Source organism: Salmo salar, chromosome 07 (assembly GCF_965601325.2).
Source record: "Salmo salar chromosome 07, fSalSal1, whole genome shotgun sequence".
NCBI classification, from domain to species: domain Eukaryota; kingdom Metazoa; phylum Chordata; class Actinopteri; order Salmoniformes; family Salmonidae; genus Salmo; species Salmo salar.
The window spans coordinates 22,324,497-22,340,679 of record NC_138297.1 but is presented as its reverse complement, the minus strand read 5'-3'; the positions used below and the strand labels follow the sequence as shown (position 1 = coordinate 22,340,679).

Sequence of the window (16,183 nt, the reverse complement as noted above, 5' to 3'; positions counted from 1 at the left end):
CATCACTGTAGAGCTCTCAGACTGATTATCACCTCCACAATTCTCCCCTCATATCTCATATTAATGGAATTACCACAGTGGTCCAACTCGTTAGTGTTTCATTAGAGCTAAGTTTGGCTGTCAGCACCAACAGATGCTGTACTTACCATATACTGGGAAGTTGTAAGGGGGATCCACTACAAACCATCATATACTGAATAAGTTGCCCATATTAGGAAAGCCTCAGCAGGCCTGCTGAGATTTGGAAAAAGTCATACTCAGACTGAGGCTGTCCTAATATGGACACCGCATATGTATCATATTATTCGCTCAACCATCGTATCATGAGTTCATGATATGAACATTTAATTTAGCAAATACATGTGTAACAAAATCCCATATATGAGGAGTAACCTGGCCAGAGACCTGAAGACTTGTGTTATCTACCCCAAGCTAATGCCTAAGATTTAGCTCAATGTGATAACACAGTAGTGCAGGCGACCCAAGTTCGAAACCTGGATGGTAGCATTGGCACAACTTTCCAGTCAACGGACAGAATGGGCAGCATTACATTAGGTTTTTATGAAAACTACAGGCCAAGTACTAAGGCTTATGCTTAGCTGCTGTCTGCATCAGTGGGCTGATGTAGCAAGTCATTTTGGGGGAGCATTAAAGCTCTCTTTGCAAAATGTGTTTTTGTTCTTCTTTTTTTATATATTTTTTTTTACAAATTACTCCTCTCTCCACAAAGGGCCTGTAGACTAATGGTAATTGCTGTAACCCTGCTTGCATCGGTGCATCTTGTTAATTTGCTCCTATTGATTAAAACCGTGTGCAAGGCACTGCAAGGAGCTAGATCAAGAAACCCGCTCCCCCCCTCCCTCATGACAATTAGTATCATCCAGTGCGGAGGTGTCTGCCAATTTTCATGCTGGGGGAGACTAAACACAGATCATTACAGGGGAGGGCAACTTTCACTCTGGAAAGTCACAGGAACCCTGTCGATAATGGAGTGTGTGGCAAATGTTGCTGATGTGTCTTAGAGATTACTATTGGAATGCTTCCCGCCAGATGCAAAAAGTCAAACAAATGATCTTGCCCCATTATTGGTGAATTATAGATTGGTGTCATGATGTTGTCCAATGTGGGATCAGACATCATAAATGGGTAATTGAAAATATGCACCAGAGTTACATGTTTAGCTCACATTGACCAAATGAAACTAAGGTGAAAACTCATAGCCAATCAAAATAAAACAGAAGTTGGGATTTTCTGTTGGGTAACACTTGCTTATCTGTCATTTTTATATAACGAAGTGTCATATGTGGAGTTCAACCAGCTCCATCATTTCCTAAATAGAGAACCATTTTTATTTTGGGGGCATGTTATTTCAACTGTTATTAGTAATCATATTGATTTGTTATCAATACAACACGAGAATGACATTTCCTAGTCCCAAAACAGACAGCAAAATGCAGCACACAGTATTTACAGTATTTACCTTGGTCCGGGGTGATGTTTCCTGATGTTTCCCCTAGGTACAGATTGAGGATCAGATTCCCCTCACCTATTCCAAACCTTAGTCTTAAAATGCTAAACTGACCCAAGATCAGTGTCTAGGGGCATCATCACCCTATTCCATTTACCTCTTTCACCTGGCCCTGCTTGACTCCGCTGCGCTCGTTGGTAATTTGCTCATTTCCGGCCTTGACCAGAGTGAGGTAGTAGCCACTGCCAAAGTATTTTTTCAGGAACAGGGAGGAGCCGTAACAACACATCTTGCCGTGAGAGATAATGGCAATGCGGTCTCCCAAGATGTCCGCCTCATCCATGTGATGAGTGGAGAGGATGATTGTGCGACCTGCGGGAGAAAGATGGAGCCAACAAAACTATTGATTTCACTCAATGGGCCCAATTTGGAGTGTAGGTGGACTGTGTTTGTGTATGTGTGTGAGACAGACAAAAATAAAGAGAAAGTAAGAGTGAGTTTGTGTACATGTGTGTGAGTCAGTGCTCTGGAACTAGTTTGTTTGTTCTGTCAACCATCTTGAGAAATACATAAATTGGACCAAAAAATTATAATAAATGTAAAGTCTTTGAACAGAGCCAAGTCTGCAATCTGTTTCCATATTGTGGTGTTGTGCTTATTTCCTCAATATACACCCCTCTGGGTTTGCAAGTCATAGCCTACTGTAGTTGTATTCGAAGAAACGAGATTGTGTGTGGGTTGGAATGTGGAACAAAGGACAAATTCTGCAATACCAGTCTTCCTTCCAAATCAAGTAAGAAACAACAACAACTACATACACTTCCACCTGAATAGAATAAAATGTAACCAACATAAAATTATGCATAGACCCAACATAAAATGTTGCATAGACAATTCCTTTGTTGTGCTTCCAAACATTTTTGAAGTTTAAATTTTTGTCAGCAGAAGTTATTTGAGAGAAACCAAATCACATCCACAGAGAATATACGACACCGGAGCCTGCTTATTCACAGGGGGAGTGGAGGGTCATATCATGCACCCTGAACTAACACATACTAATCAGCACATTCCCAGTCAATCAGGAAGTAGACATGAGATATGTGATGAAGTCACAGCATGGTCATCTAGCTGGATGTCGTTAGGTCACAGCGTGAATGGTGGCAGCATTAAAATGTGTCTCGGTTATTGTTGATTTTTGCCACATTTCAGAACAGAATCAAAACCCTGAAATGCAAGGAAGATTAGGACTTAAAGATTTGCTTTGAAGTGGCTTTATTGAAGGGTACCAGGATATTTTCATTTTAAGAAGAAATAATGAAGTTACAGGCTACATACAGCAATACTGCTAAACTGTCGGGAAATTAGAAGAGAACACTGCATGCAACCATTGTGTAAAACAACAGTGGGAAAACTAGCAACCCCTATGTTACAAGATACCGACAAGAGTAAAAGTAAGATGTACAACGTGGTGTCTTGTGGTATTGAGCATTTTATCTGCATAATATTGGCAATGATAATGAAGTCCTTCACCAGGAGAATTCATTCTATCTCAGTTGAAACAGTAACAGGCACAAGTAGAAGTGCATTGTACACTCGAACATACAGTTCCATGATATGATACACATTCTCTCTTGATTAGCTGACCGGCTGGATTTTTAGGGCATTTTGGGGGGTAAGATTTGCTGTCATTATTACAAAAGGTCAGGGTTATCTGCTGAGCGTCGCATTTTCTCCCTCCGAGCTAGTTCAATTTGTATCCCCACAGGTCGCATTATCCCCGGGATAAGGACACACACAGAGGTCTTAACCATAGCCTCACGTAGCACTATGCTATTTCGTTTGGAGAAGCCGAGAACCAAACTTTTCCCTCCCATCCCTTATGCCCTCTCTTCCTCTGAGCTTCTACATTTTTCTCTGCCGCAGAGTTATGCCACAGAATTATCACTGTGTTATGCTAAGCTCTTGATTGAACCTACAGTGCCTTCGGAAAGTATTCACACCCCTTGATTGTTTCCACATTTTGTTAAATTGCAGCCTTATTCTTATTATGTTTTCCCCCTCAATCTACACCCAAAACCCCATAACGACAAAGCAAAAAAAGGTTTTTAGAAATGTTTGCAAATTTATAAAAACAGAAAACCTTATTTTCTGTATAAGTATTCAGACCCTTTGCTATGAGACTTCAAATTGAGCTCAGGTACATCCTGTTTCCATTGATCATCCTTGAGATGTTTCTACTACTTGATTGGAATCCACCTGTGGTAAAATCAATTGATTGGACATGATTTGGAAAGAAACAAACTTGTTTATATAAGGTCCCACAGTGGACAGTGCATGTCAGCGCAAAAACCAAGCCATGAGGTCGAAGGATTGTGTTGAGGCACAGATCTGGGGAAGGGTACCCCAAAAAATCTGCACCATTGAAGATTCCCAAGAGCACAGTGGCCGCCATCATTCTTAAATGGAAGAATGGAACCACCAACACTCTTCCTAGAGCTGGCCACACGACCAAACTGAGCAATCAGGGGAGAAGGGCCTTAATCAGGGAGGTGACTAAAAACCCGATGGTCACTCTGAAGGAGGTTCAGAGTTCCTCCGTGGAAATGGGAGAATCTTCCAGAGGGACAACCATCTCTGCAGCACTCCACCAATCAGGCCTTTATGGTAGAGCGGCCAGATGGAAGCCACTCCTCAGTAAAAGGCACATGACAGCCTGCTTGGAGTTTTCCAAAAGCACCTAAAGACCCTCTGACCATGAGAAACAAGATTCTCCGGTTTGATGAAACCAAGATTGAACTCTTTGGCCTGAATGCCAAGCGTCATGTCTGGAAGAAACCTGGCACCATCCCTACGGTGAACCATGGTGGTGGCAGTATCATGCAGCAGCAGGGACTGGGAGACTAGTCAGGGTTGAGACTGTCACAGGTGTCGTAGGGTTTAGACCAAGACGCAGCGGGAAAATGTATACTCATCTTCTTTTATTAACGGACAAAGAAGGAAAACCAAAATAAACACGTATACAAAAAAACACGACGACAAAGAACAAGCCGGTAAGGCACAAAGCTATACACAGCAACAATCTCCCACAAAATCCCATGACAAACATACTCCTTAATATAGGACCTTCAATCAGAGGCAACGATAGACAGCTGCCTCCAATTGAAGGCCCCAATCCCCATGACCAAAACATAGAAATACAAACACCTAGACGGAACATAGAAATAAACTAACATAGAACGATAACCCAAAAACCCCGGAATACATAAATCAAATACCCCTCTACATAAACAACCACCCTGAACCCTATAAACCAAATACCCCCTCTACATGAACACATACACAAACACACCCTGAACCACATAAAACAAATACCCCCTGCCACGTCCTGACCAAACTAAAATAACAAATAACCCCTATTACTGGTCAGGACGTGACAGAGACATCTCTGAATGTCCTTGAGCCCAGACTTGAACGCGATCGAATATCTCTGGAGGGACCTGAAAATAGCTGTGCAGCGACGCTCCCCATCCAACCTGAAAGAGCTTGAGAGGATTTGCAGAGAAGAATGGGAGAAACTCCCCAAATACAGGTGTGTCAAGCTTGTAGCGTCATACCCGAGAAGACTTGAGGCAATAATCACTGCCAAAGGTGCTTCAAAAAAATACTGAGTAAAGGGTCTGAATACTTAAATGTGATATTTCAGCATTTTATTTTTTTAAACTTTGCAAAAATTTCCAAAAAAACTGTTTATGCTTTGTGATTTATGAGGGGGATTTAAAAAAAAAACTATTGTAGAATAAGGCTGTAACGTAACAAAATGTGGAAAAAGTCAAGTGGTCTGTATAATTTCCTAATGCACTGTATATCTAATATATCTACTGCTGTACATATCATTCTTAGTATATCTTCTGTACATTCATCCAAAGTACATATAGATTACATTTGGATTACTTTCACAGTATCATTTGGGTTGTTAATTGGATTCGTTCTGAGGTTTCTTGATAATATATATATATATATATTTTTGACTTGTTTGACATTTTACTGCATTGTTAGGAGCTAGTAACAAACATTTTGCTGCACCTGCTATAACATCTACCACATCTATATACGCAACCAATAAACTTTGATTGGATTTGATTTTAACCGTTGCCAAGATGCCCATTGAGTATCTCACTAAAATCTTATGGGACTCTGAAAATATTCAAACAAGCAGATCAATACACATGGAAAGAGGATGTCACATGGTCAAAATGTAAACATTAGTGGAGCCACATTATTAGATTTGGAGGTAGCATTGTGTTTGCTTGCAAAGAGAGATGCAGTAGCTAACTAACTGTAAATAAGTTACTTGTTTCTCACCACAGTTAACCAGCTAAAGTTATTCACAGTTAGTCAGCAACTGCTCCAACACTATTTTCCAATCTAGCGTAATGCTGTCCTAAAACAATGCCTCCAGAATGATGATGTGAGGTGGCTCCAGGTGTGTCTACATTTTACCAATTGTGACGGAATGCGCTTTCCATGCGAATGAAATGTATGGAAAAGTGCTGATCTTTGAGTGGGGGAGATGAGGAGATTGGGAGGAGTGTGGCAGAAACCCACATAAAAAAAATACTATATACTATGGAATGCTATAGTATTCACTGTAGTGTTTTTGCGGACTTTCTTTAGTATTCGCTTGTGTTTCTGCAGACAAAAGTTAGCAAAACACAAGTGAATACTGCAGGATTAACTTTAGTATACTGTAGTATGCTGTAGTATTTACCGTTAACTATAGAATAAATACCTTAGTAAAAGAAAACTGTAGAATATACTTTAGTAATTACTGTAGTGTTTTTGCGGATTGTAGTATACTGTAGTATTTACTGTAGTGTTTTTGCCGACATTACTGATATATTTACTTTCGTGTTTTTGTTTTATTATCTTTGACATAGAAGTGGAGGCTTTCTCCTTGAGGGAACCTACTGGAGAAAAACTAAAAGAGAAAAATGTTCCATAACCTGTAGGTAGGTTGCACTGGAGTCTGAACGGATAGTTCAGAGCTTCTGCTCTTTTCTGTAACCTGTAGGGCATACGATATATGGTCTATATTTGGCATGTACAGTATGTTTCTCACTTCTTGGTGGAACAAATTGGGATATAAGGAAGGGGAATGTGCAGGTTATATGCAAATAAAATACTGTACTATTTAGTAAAAAAAAGTGTAGCGTTTTGCAGACATTACTGTAGTATTTACAGCAATTAATACTGTATTTTCTATAGTACTCTACAGTATTCTACAACATTCTATAGTACAGTAAGTACTACATATTGTCGAGGTATAGTATAGTGTGTAGCATAGTATTCTACAGTATACTACAGAATTCTATAGTAAGTACTGTAGTATTTTTTTATGTGGGTAGTCTCATGTGATTCGTTACTACTGACATGGCTAATTTTGCATGGCTGTTCGTGCTCACTGTTGATTTCAAGGGATTGCATTAGTTTACAGGGAGAAATAATAAAAACACACTGCATGATGGAAGGTGGGAGTAAAATAAATGTGTTTGTTTGGTGTGCAGTCCACAAAGGTATACTGATTGATGGTGTGTTGTGGTGCATTACGGCACAAAGTGATAGATCATAGTAGTGGGATATGCAGGTAAATCTCCTGTGCTGTGACTGCATACAACATAGTGCCAGAGATCTAAAATCCTGCTTTTGTAGGCCTACATCAAATGGAGGGATTTAGACTTTCATACACTTTAACAGCAGCAAGATATTGTTCATTGACAAGCAAATTGAGGTGTGTATACTTAGGCTGAAGGAAGCACATAGAATTCATATTCTGAACATTTTCACTCCTCTTCAGACATCACCTATCATCTAGTCATCTAAACTCTAAACCAGTCAATCGTCACCCGTCCTCCTCAACCCTCGTCTAGTCAAGTCCAAACCCTGTACTATTCAAGCATCAGACTTGACAAGGTGAAGGGTGAGGTCTGAGGAGAAGGAATGGCAATGTTCCTAATATGTATTCCGTCCTAACTAGATCAGTAATGTGGACACTTTCTATACCTGAACTTTACCTGTTTCATTAAATGAGAAATGGATAACCTGCCTGAAGTGTTGCATGTTAATACAGCTATTTTTTATTACTAAGCCACTAACTAAGACTGACATTCAACACACTCCTCAGCAGCTCTTCACTAATTGATGCCCATTAAAGGCTCTATGTTTAGAAACATTACTTGCACATAGTTTTGAGGTTGTCTACTTCTTTTACTTCAAACAGGCTGTACATAAAGAGAATACTCAATAAATGTTATGTTAATCCCATCTACATAGAACATTTTAATTGAGATAAGATGGAAGTTAAAGATGAGTTGGAAGGATAGGGTTTCTTAGTGTTTTGAGAGTGTTGAGTTAGAGCACAATAGTGTGGAGTCTCTCTTGCCACACCTCCACTACAGTCAAACTCTCATCTCTCTCAGATCAAGGCACCTATGTGTAAATAACTAATATACTTACTGTTTATACTGTATACCAGCATTTCTTAAAGTATGGGTCGCGACCCAAAGGACCTGTTAATGGTGGGTCGCTACGTAAATGTATAATTATATCATGAATTACTGGAATTGATTTGGCCAAATGCGACTGCGCTCTCGGTTCAGTGCGCTCTCTGTTTATCAGCTGTCTCTGCTCAGTTTGGCAGCTGCGCAAGAGGGAGAGGTAGAGGGAGATGCCCGTGTGTTTCGCGGTTTACCGGATCCTTTTTTCTGCAGTTTTCTTGAAGATCACTCCGCGACCCACACGATGCAGCGTTGTCGTTCAAGCCACTGACTTGTTATTCCCACTCGCCATCACTCACCGCTGTCATGAAATGGACTCATGCTAGCTACGTGTTCTGACTGAGCACAATCGTCATGAAACGCAAATACAGTGATGACTTTTTGTCTCTTTCATATAAACTTTGAGAAATAACGAGGAGCGCCCACAATGTGTTTTGTGTGGGGACGTGCTTAGTAATGAGTCTCTCAAAACGAACAAATTAATAAAACGACTCATCCTGACCAAACATCCAGTCACAACATGAAGGTAAACCCAGGGAGTTATTTCAGAAGAGGGCTGAATGTTTCAGGAAACAGTGCTTCGAAAGTGTAAAAGTAAGTCAACTAGCAAGGCATTGTTGTCATTTTATAACAGGTGATGATAAGCAGAAATAAGGGAGTACTATTTCTTATAGTAGTAGATGTGAGTTTCTCTTTCAAACAATCCCCTGGCCTTGTAACGTTACACAGGCAATAGCTAACGTTAGCCAAAGCAAGCTAACTAGCTACTGATAGTGCAACCCCAAGAAACAGTACAGATGTTGAAAAATTATCAGGCCTACTGTACATTTTACTGTAGATATTATTGTTGAAAACAAGTCTAGGTTGGAACTGTTGCTGTTACAAGTAATACCTTTTATTCTGAACTGGAATAAACTGATTGAAGCAAGATGCTTTTTGAGACAAACACTCACACAGTTCTGGGTTGCTCATCTACAGCAGGAAGCAGTCTCCTGCCTGACTGAGAAAGCAGTAGATGTTCTGATCCAGTTTGACACCACATACCAATGCAAGTCAGGGTTCTCAAGTACAGAACCAGTGTCAATGCTGAGCATGACCTCAGTGTCGCACTGTCAAAAACAGCCCAGAATAGACATGCTTGTTGAAAACTTCAACCAGCCACACACCTCTCATTAGGACTGTGTGTATGTGTGTTTTCTGGTCTACATCTGTGTGATGTTATCAATCAGTTTATTCCAGTTCAGAATAAAAGTGTTTTAAGAGCAACAGTTCAAACCTAGACTTTCTAGCAAGAATAATTTATACAGTAAGATGTACATTAGGGCAGAATGTTTTATCTGTACTGTTACTTAGGGTTGTACGATCAAAAAGCCTGTGTGTGTGTGTGTGTGTGTTCTGTTATACATCTGTGTGATGTGATTAATCCGTTTATTCCAGTTCAGAATTAAATTATTTATTGTATTTTAACAGCAACAGTTCCAACCTAGACAGGTATGCAAGACTGTTTTTAATGGGGAAAAATTTAACATGAAAATATATTTATGGGTATTTCATTGTTATTTGTTTTTGTCTATATTGCTTTTTTTTGGCATAAGGGCAATGAAATGTACCGATATTTACGTATAGTTGCATATTTTCCTAAGCTTGTGTCCCAGGAAAACGCAGAATTTCTAATTTGGGTCCCAGGCTGAAAAAGTTTAAGAACGCCTGCTGTATGTATACCCATATTTACACTCCCCTCCGTATTTATTTGGAAATATATTTTTTTATTTGGCTCTATACTCCAGAATTTTGGATTTGAGATCAAATGTTTCATACGAGGTGACAGTACAGAATGTCACCTTTTATTTGAGGGTATTTTCATACATACAGTATCTTTTTTACTGTTTAGAAATTAAATCACTTTTATTATCTAGTTTGAAGGCGTCATATGAAGGCGTCATATGTATTTGGAGAAATTCACTTATAGTGCATTAAAGTAGTCAAAAGTGTACTATTTCTATCCATATTCCTATCACACAATGACTACATCACACTTATGACTAAGTCACGCTTGTAACTACATCCCGCTTGTGACTACATCCCACAATGACTACATCACTCTTGTGACTACATCCCACTTGTGCATTTGCAATTTGTTTTGGTTTTGGATTATGTTGTGATCAATAGAAGTGAATGGTATATAATCTATTGTGTCATTTTGGAGTCACTTTTACTACTACATTAATGTGGATGCTAACATGATCACAGATAATCATGAATAATGATAATGATGAGTGAGAAAGTTACAGAGGCATAAATATCATACCCCCCGTTGTGACGGACAGATGTTCTAAACTCTGTTTAAGACAAGACTGACTTTATGGCCAACATTTTCCTCTTAACACTTTGTAGTCAATTTTGACACTAGAATAACTGTTTCTGACTCATATCGCTGCCATATAAGACGTTTTCAAAGGGATTTGTTGCTTTTTAAAGGCAGTCACTCTTTAACACATCTACAATTCATATAGGGGAATGTCAAGTGCTCTCAGCACAAGTTTAATTGGAATGTATTAAATCCCCCATATATTTTTTGAAGAAAACAAAGAAGCTCATAGATCAGCAAAGATCTTCTACAGTGTAAGAGATCTTCTGAGGAATAACTAAAAGCGAACATGCTATGTATTCTGAGGACCCAAATGTCTACATGAGGAAGAGGCCAATAAGGACAACATTAGTGCCTATTGAACATAGTTAATTAGAAAGTAAATTATATTTTCTATCTACAGTTACAAGTAAAGCTACTTCAAAAGAACTGTGTGAAAGTCGTCAATTACACACTAACAATATCACTGAGACTGACCAATGGGAACCTTTGAGAATAAGATACAATTTCATAGTAAAACAATTAGCATAACAATATAATATACGTCCTTATCAATGAAATACTTTGAACAATCAAGAATTAAGGGCTGAAACCTGTAACTTAACCAAAAGTCTGAGTTACTCAAGCTTATCTTAAGTTTCAGCCTTAAAGCACTTCCCTATTTCAGACGATAACGTAAACTGTTTAATGGTTTTATCCTGTCAGAAAGACAAACAACAAAAGTATAACAACAGAACCAATAGCAGTACAAACAACCCGAAACATGGACATTCTCTGCACACTTTCTCTAGAAACAGCAAAACAATTAGCGAAGGAAATAAAAAATGCAATATTACACCTTGGTTTTGGTTTCAAACAAATACACTCTCAATGCAATTTGTTTCAGTGATCAACTTTAGCACCATTATCAACATTGTGGTGCCAATAAGACCTGATACAGTATGACTCACTTAACTATTATGGATGTGAATGTTCTCATTAAACGAGAGTTATCTCAAGCTCTGAATCAGACTTGATTAGAAAGAACACTGCTAATGACATAGCGAGGACGAAATGCCACTTAATGCACATTAAACACTTTGACATCTGTAGGAAATGTGTTATTATAATGTCCATATCTTGATTTTCAGTCATTGTCTAGCCTGGGCAAACCAGCAAAAGTGCGGGCTACAAAGTGACAAGCAGTTGAATGTCAACAATTAACGAGCGTGTTAACTGTGTTATCGAATTGGATGCATCTCAGATGCCTTATTGTCGCTGTCATCTAGTCATCACTATTGGTCTACATGACAATACCATAGACTGGGAAGACAGTTGCGTCATTGCCGCCCAAAGCAAAAGCATCTCAGAAAAAAAGGGTCTTTAAAACAAAATAAATGAAGTGCTAATTGAACTAGAGTGTTCGTTAAAACCATGTGAGACCCAAGCATAGATCTAAATGTAAATACTTGTAATATGCCCCTGATCATGAAATGAATCAGTTTGTAGAACAATTTTATGGAAATGTTGCAAAAATGCCACATTGGGCTTCAATGGTATGAACATGTTATGGTAAGAAAACTGTCAAATTACAGAAGTGGCTATTTCAGCCACGTCTAGGAGCAACAATGGCTCAGCCACGAAGTGGTAGGCAACACAAGCTCACAGAACAAGACCTCTCAGTGCTGAAGCAGGTAGCGTGAAAAAAATGATCTGTCCTCGGTTGCAACACCCATTACCAAGTTCCAAACTGCCTCTGGAAGCAACGTCGGCACAATAACTGTTCGTCGGGATCTTCATGAAATGGGTTTCCATGGCCGAGCTGCCGTACACAAGCCTAAGATCACCATGCACAGTGCCAGGCGTTGGCTGGAGTGGAGTAAAGCTCGCCGGCATTGCACTCTGGAGCAGTGGAAACGCATTCTCAGGAGTGATGAATCATGCTTCACCATTTGGCAGTCCAACTGACAAATCTGGGTTTGGCGGATGCCAGGAGAACACCACCTGCCCGAATGCATAGTGCCAACTATAAAGTTTGGTGGAGGAGGAATAATGGTCTGGGGCTGTTTGTCATGGTTCGGGCTAGGCCCCTTAGATCCAGTGAAGGGAAATCTTAACGCTACAACATACAATGACATTCTAGACCATTCTGTGCTTCCAACTTTGTGGCAACAGTTTTGAGAAGGCACTTTCCTGTTTCAGCATGACAATGCCCCATGCAAAAAGCGAGGTACATACAGAATGGTTTGTCGAGATCAATGTGGAAAAACTTGACTGGTCTGCTTAGTCCTGATCTCAACCCCATCGAACACCTTTGGGATGAATTGGAATGCCGACTGCGAGCCAAGCCTAATCGCCCAACATCAGTGCCCGACCTCACTAAAGCCCTTGTGGCTGAATGGAAGCAAGTCCCTGCAGCAATGTTCCAACATCTAGTGGAAAGCCTTCCCAGAAGAGTGGAGGCTGTTATAGCAGCAGAGGGGGACCAACTCCATATTAATGCCCATGATTTTGGAATGAGATGTTTGATAAGCAGGTGTCCACATACCAATAACAAAAGTGTATAAACTTGACCAATCAAAAACATATATTTTTGAAAGCATCAACAATCATTATTATTATAATATATATATATATATATATATATATATATTTTTTTTTTATGTATGGAGAACCTCTAACTCACTTTTAGTAATATTTGTTTGTTCTTTCTGGCTAAACCTGGAGAGATGACCTCTTATCTTACTTTACCATAAAATGAATGGTCGTCAACGGCAATATTCTGAACTCGTAAACCACTTATTTTTTTTGTTGTACTATATTTAATGTAGTTCTTTTGATGGGTAGAGGGAACATCAAACTTACTCTTTAAGTATTTGATGGCCATATTTGCAGAATTTGGAAGGGAAACAATCTAACTTGTCTATCAATAGATGAATGTGGCCCTATGTCTCAGTTTAGCAACCATTTAATCCCATCGCTGCCTTTTTTGCAACACTTACAAAACTACCTCTATGTCAGGCTAGATGTTGTTTCTCAGTTCCTTGTTGTCTACATAATCACTACATCTTACAGAATACACCAACAAAAATATTTCAAGTTATGTACTTGCATGGATGGCTTACAGCATGCTTGTATAGGGGACCAGTGTGGTCTCAGATGAGTGGACATGTTTCTAGTGTTTCAGAGGCTACTGATGCCACAATAATCATACTGACACACAGCAATACTACTAAGATATACATCTGGGTCTAAGGAGATGCACCATGTAAGATCATGTTTGACATGCTTTTACTTTTGTTTAGGATCTGTACAGGATGCAATTTAGGAAATGTTACATTTTTTCAACTATAAGCATCACAGGGCCCTCCTACAGCTAAATTATCGACCTTGATTTGTTTTTTGTCACTCGGGATGTTTTAGTTGTATTTCACTCTGGGTATTCCTGTAACCTGAGAAATGTGTTCAGAGATAAGACCCATAATAAATACTTCAAGTCAACACGCCAAACAACATCATACATAGTCTGTAGTCTGGAGCTCAACAGTGGTTTGGTATTGGATTTGTAATTCGACCGACAGATCCCATACCTTTTTTGTACTTCAACAGAAGTTCCCATATCCCTCTCCGGGCGTAGGGGTCCACCCCTGCTGTGGGTTCATCCAGGATGACGATGTTGGATCCTCCCACGAATGCGATGGCCACCGACAGTTTCCTTTGCATTCCCCCTGAGGATACAGTTTACGTTTGGTCACTTTCTACCCCTTTCAAAGGACACACTTTTTACCCCCTTCAAAGGATACACTTTTACCCCCTTCAAAGGACACACTTTTTACCCCCTTCAAAGGACACACTTCCTGCCCCTTCAAAGGACACACTTCCTGCCCCTTCAAAGGACAGACTTCCTACCCCCTTCAAAGGACACACTTCCTGCCCCCTTCAAAGGAAACACATCCCAATTCCAAATTGACCCCTGACCCCTACACCCTAGCACTTGTGTGGACCTTAAAGAATTGGATAGATGTAGGGAAATAGGTACCAATAGGATAGGACTTCATGTGCCCTTCAGAGAACATACAGGCCCAATTCCAAATCAACCTCTGCCGGTTTTCTTTTCTTTCCTTTAAATGAGAGTCTGAAAAGCAGGTGTGTAGACTTCCTAGCTAATCAATGACCTTATTGATCAATACAGGGAAGGAATGAGAAACCACAGAATGAAATTAAAACTAGAATTTACCAAAGAATAGGGCTGATCGATTTTGACATTTCAAAAGCATATATCGCTGTTCATTCTGGTCAATTTCTTCCTTTACTGTGTTTGAGTGTTCAGGATAACACTTACAGTTTATCAGCATTTTCTTTTCATAAAGGTTAAGTTTTTGGTTGAAATCAAAACCATCAGGGCTCTTTCTCAATAAGGATGGAAAAATACTATGTCATAGAATGGCAAGGTATGTAGCTAATGGTCCGTTTGACATTTTGTCGCAGATAGAACAACAAGTACATGAAACAGATACGTGTAACATTTCTACTTTTGAAAGCTATTGTGTTATTGCCAGTGTGAATATCACACCTTCCATGTATTGCTCATACCATTATTGAGCCCTTATAACAAGCAGGTACACAAATGGTGAAGAAACCTGATTGTGCATCAATATAAAAACTTTACTGTAGACATCATAGGCATCTCAGCAGTAGATATGAGACATTGTGCAATGCAATACAGGTCTGTACATGGTTATGAGGAATCCATATGTTTTGGTGTAAGACTGGTCATGTATGTGTGCATGTGTCAGACAGAGTGTGTGAGCATGTTTTATTGTCTTTTGTCTAGCGTGAAATTGATATATGACAGAAAGCTACATAAGACGATCACACACAGGACACCCTGGGAGCTGTTGTGAATGTGTCATGTGTTGTGGAAGTATCAGACTAGATGTACCTTGAAAGTTCTATTTCAGGGATTTTGTTCACATGCAACCCATGACTGGAGCCAATTTACCAAGGATATTTCTTGCTCCCCAGACAATGGATTATACATCTAACACACATTTATAGGTGCATTTCTACAGGCACACACAGGCACGCACGTACGTACACGCGGTTTGACAAGTGGTGGCTGGGGTAGAGAGCTACTACAACATTTGTGCATGATTGTGATCCCTCGATACATATAGATCCCAAGGACACAAATATTTGCACGGGCACACACACACACCTGACAGGTTCTTGGCAAGTTCCTTGCGTTTGTGCGGCAGCCCTACATCCTTGATCATTTGGTCCATCTCCGTTTTCACTTCATCACGGCTTCGACCCTTTAATCTGGCGTAGAAGTAGATGTGCTCCTCTACTGTAAGGCTAAGAATCAGAAATACAATTAAGAAACAATTATTTGACTTATCAACAACAGAATGAATACCAAAATGCAAGTGTGTGAAATTAGGCACAAAATCGTCACTAAATACAAATTTTTGGTCCAATGTACAAAAAGTGGATCCAATATTTTCTGCATTTCCAGACTCAAGTGACAATAATAATTGAAAATAGTTTGATTCTATATGTTGTTTCAGTGTACTTCAAGTTACATGGGATAGCATCTCCTGAACTAGGCTTCAAATGAACTTGGACTCCTCTAACAAGATCTTAATTACCCAATTTTATATGGTCCTTCATGATTCATAGATGACTTATTAGCTCCTACTAAGCACCTTCATCATCAACTCTCAATCTGTCACGTTAATACAATCCACACAATTCTGACACCACAGTTTCCACTCCAGCGAGCCGACTCCATTCGTAACATGATGTCACAAA

At 39.5% G+C, this 16,183-nt stretch overlaps 1 protein-coding gene across 1 annotated transcript in view; it reads right to left on the bottom strand.

Annotated features, from left to right (window-relative positions):
• The window catches only part of LOC106608787 (phospholipid-transporting ATPase ABCA1), a 253,841-nt gene that overhangs the window by 154,997 nt on the left and 82,661 nt on the right, over window positions 1-16,183 (bottom strand). Inside the window, exons 18-21 of the mRNA XM_082977279.1 lie at window positions 15,588-15,727; window positions 13,960-14,097; window positions 1,626-1,840; window positions 1,481-1,513 (exon numbers count right to left, since the gene is read on the bottom strand). Of these exons, the coding sequence (XP_082833405.1) occupies window positions 1,481-1,513; window positions 1,626-1,840; window positions 13,960-14,097; window positions 15,588-15,727 (526 nt within the window). The remainder of the gene's footprint in view (window positions 1-1,480; window positions 1,514-1,625; window positions 1,841-13,959; window positions 14,098-15,587; window positions 15,728-16,183) is intronic.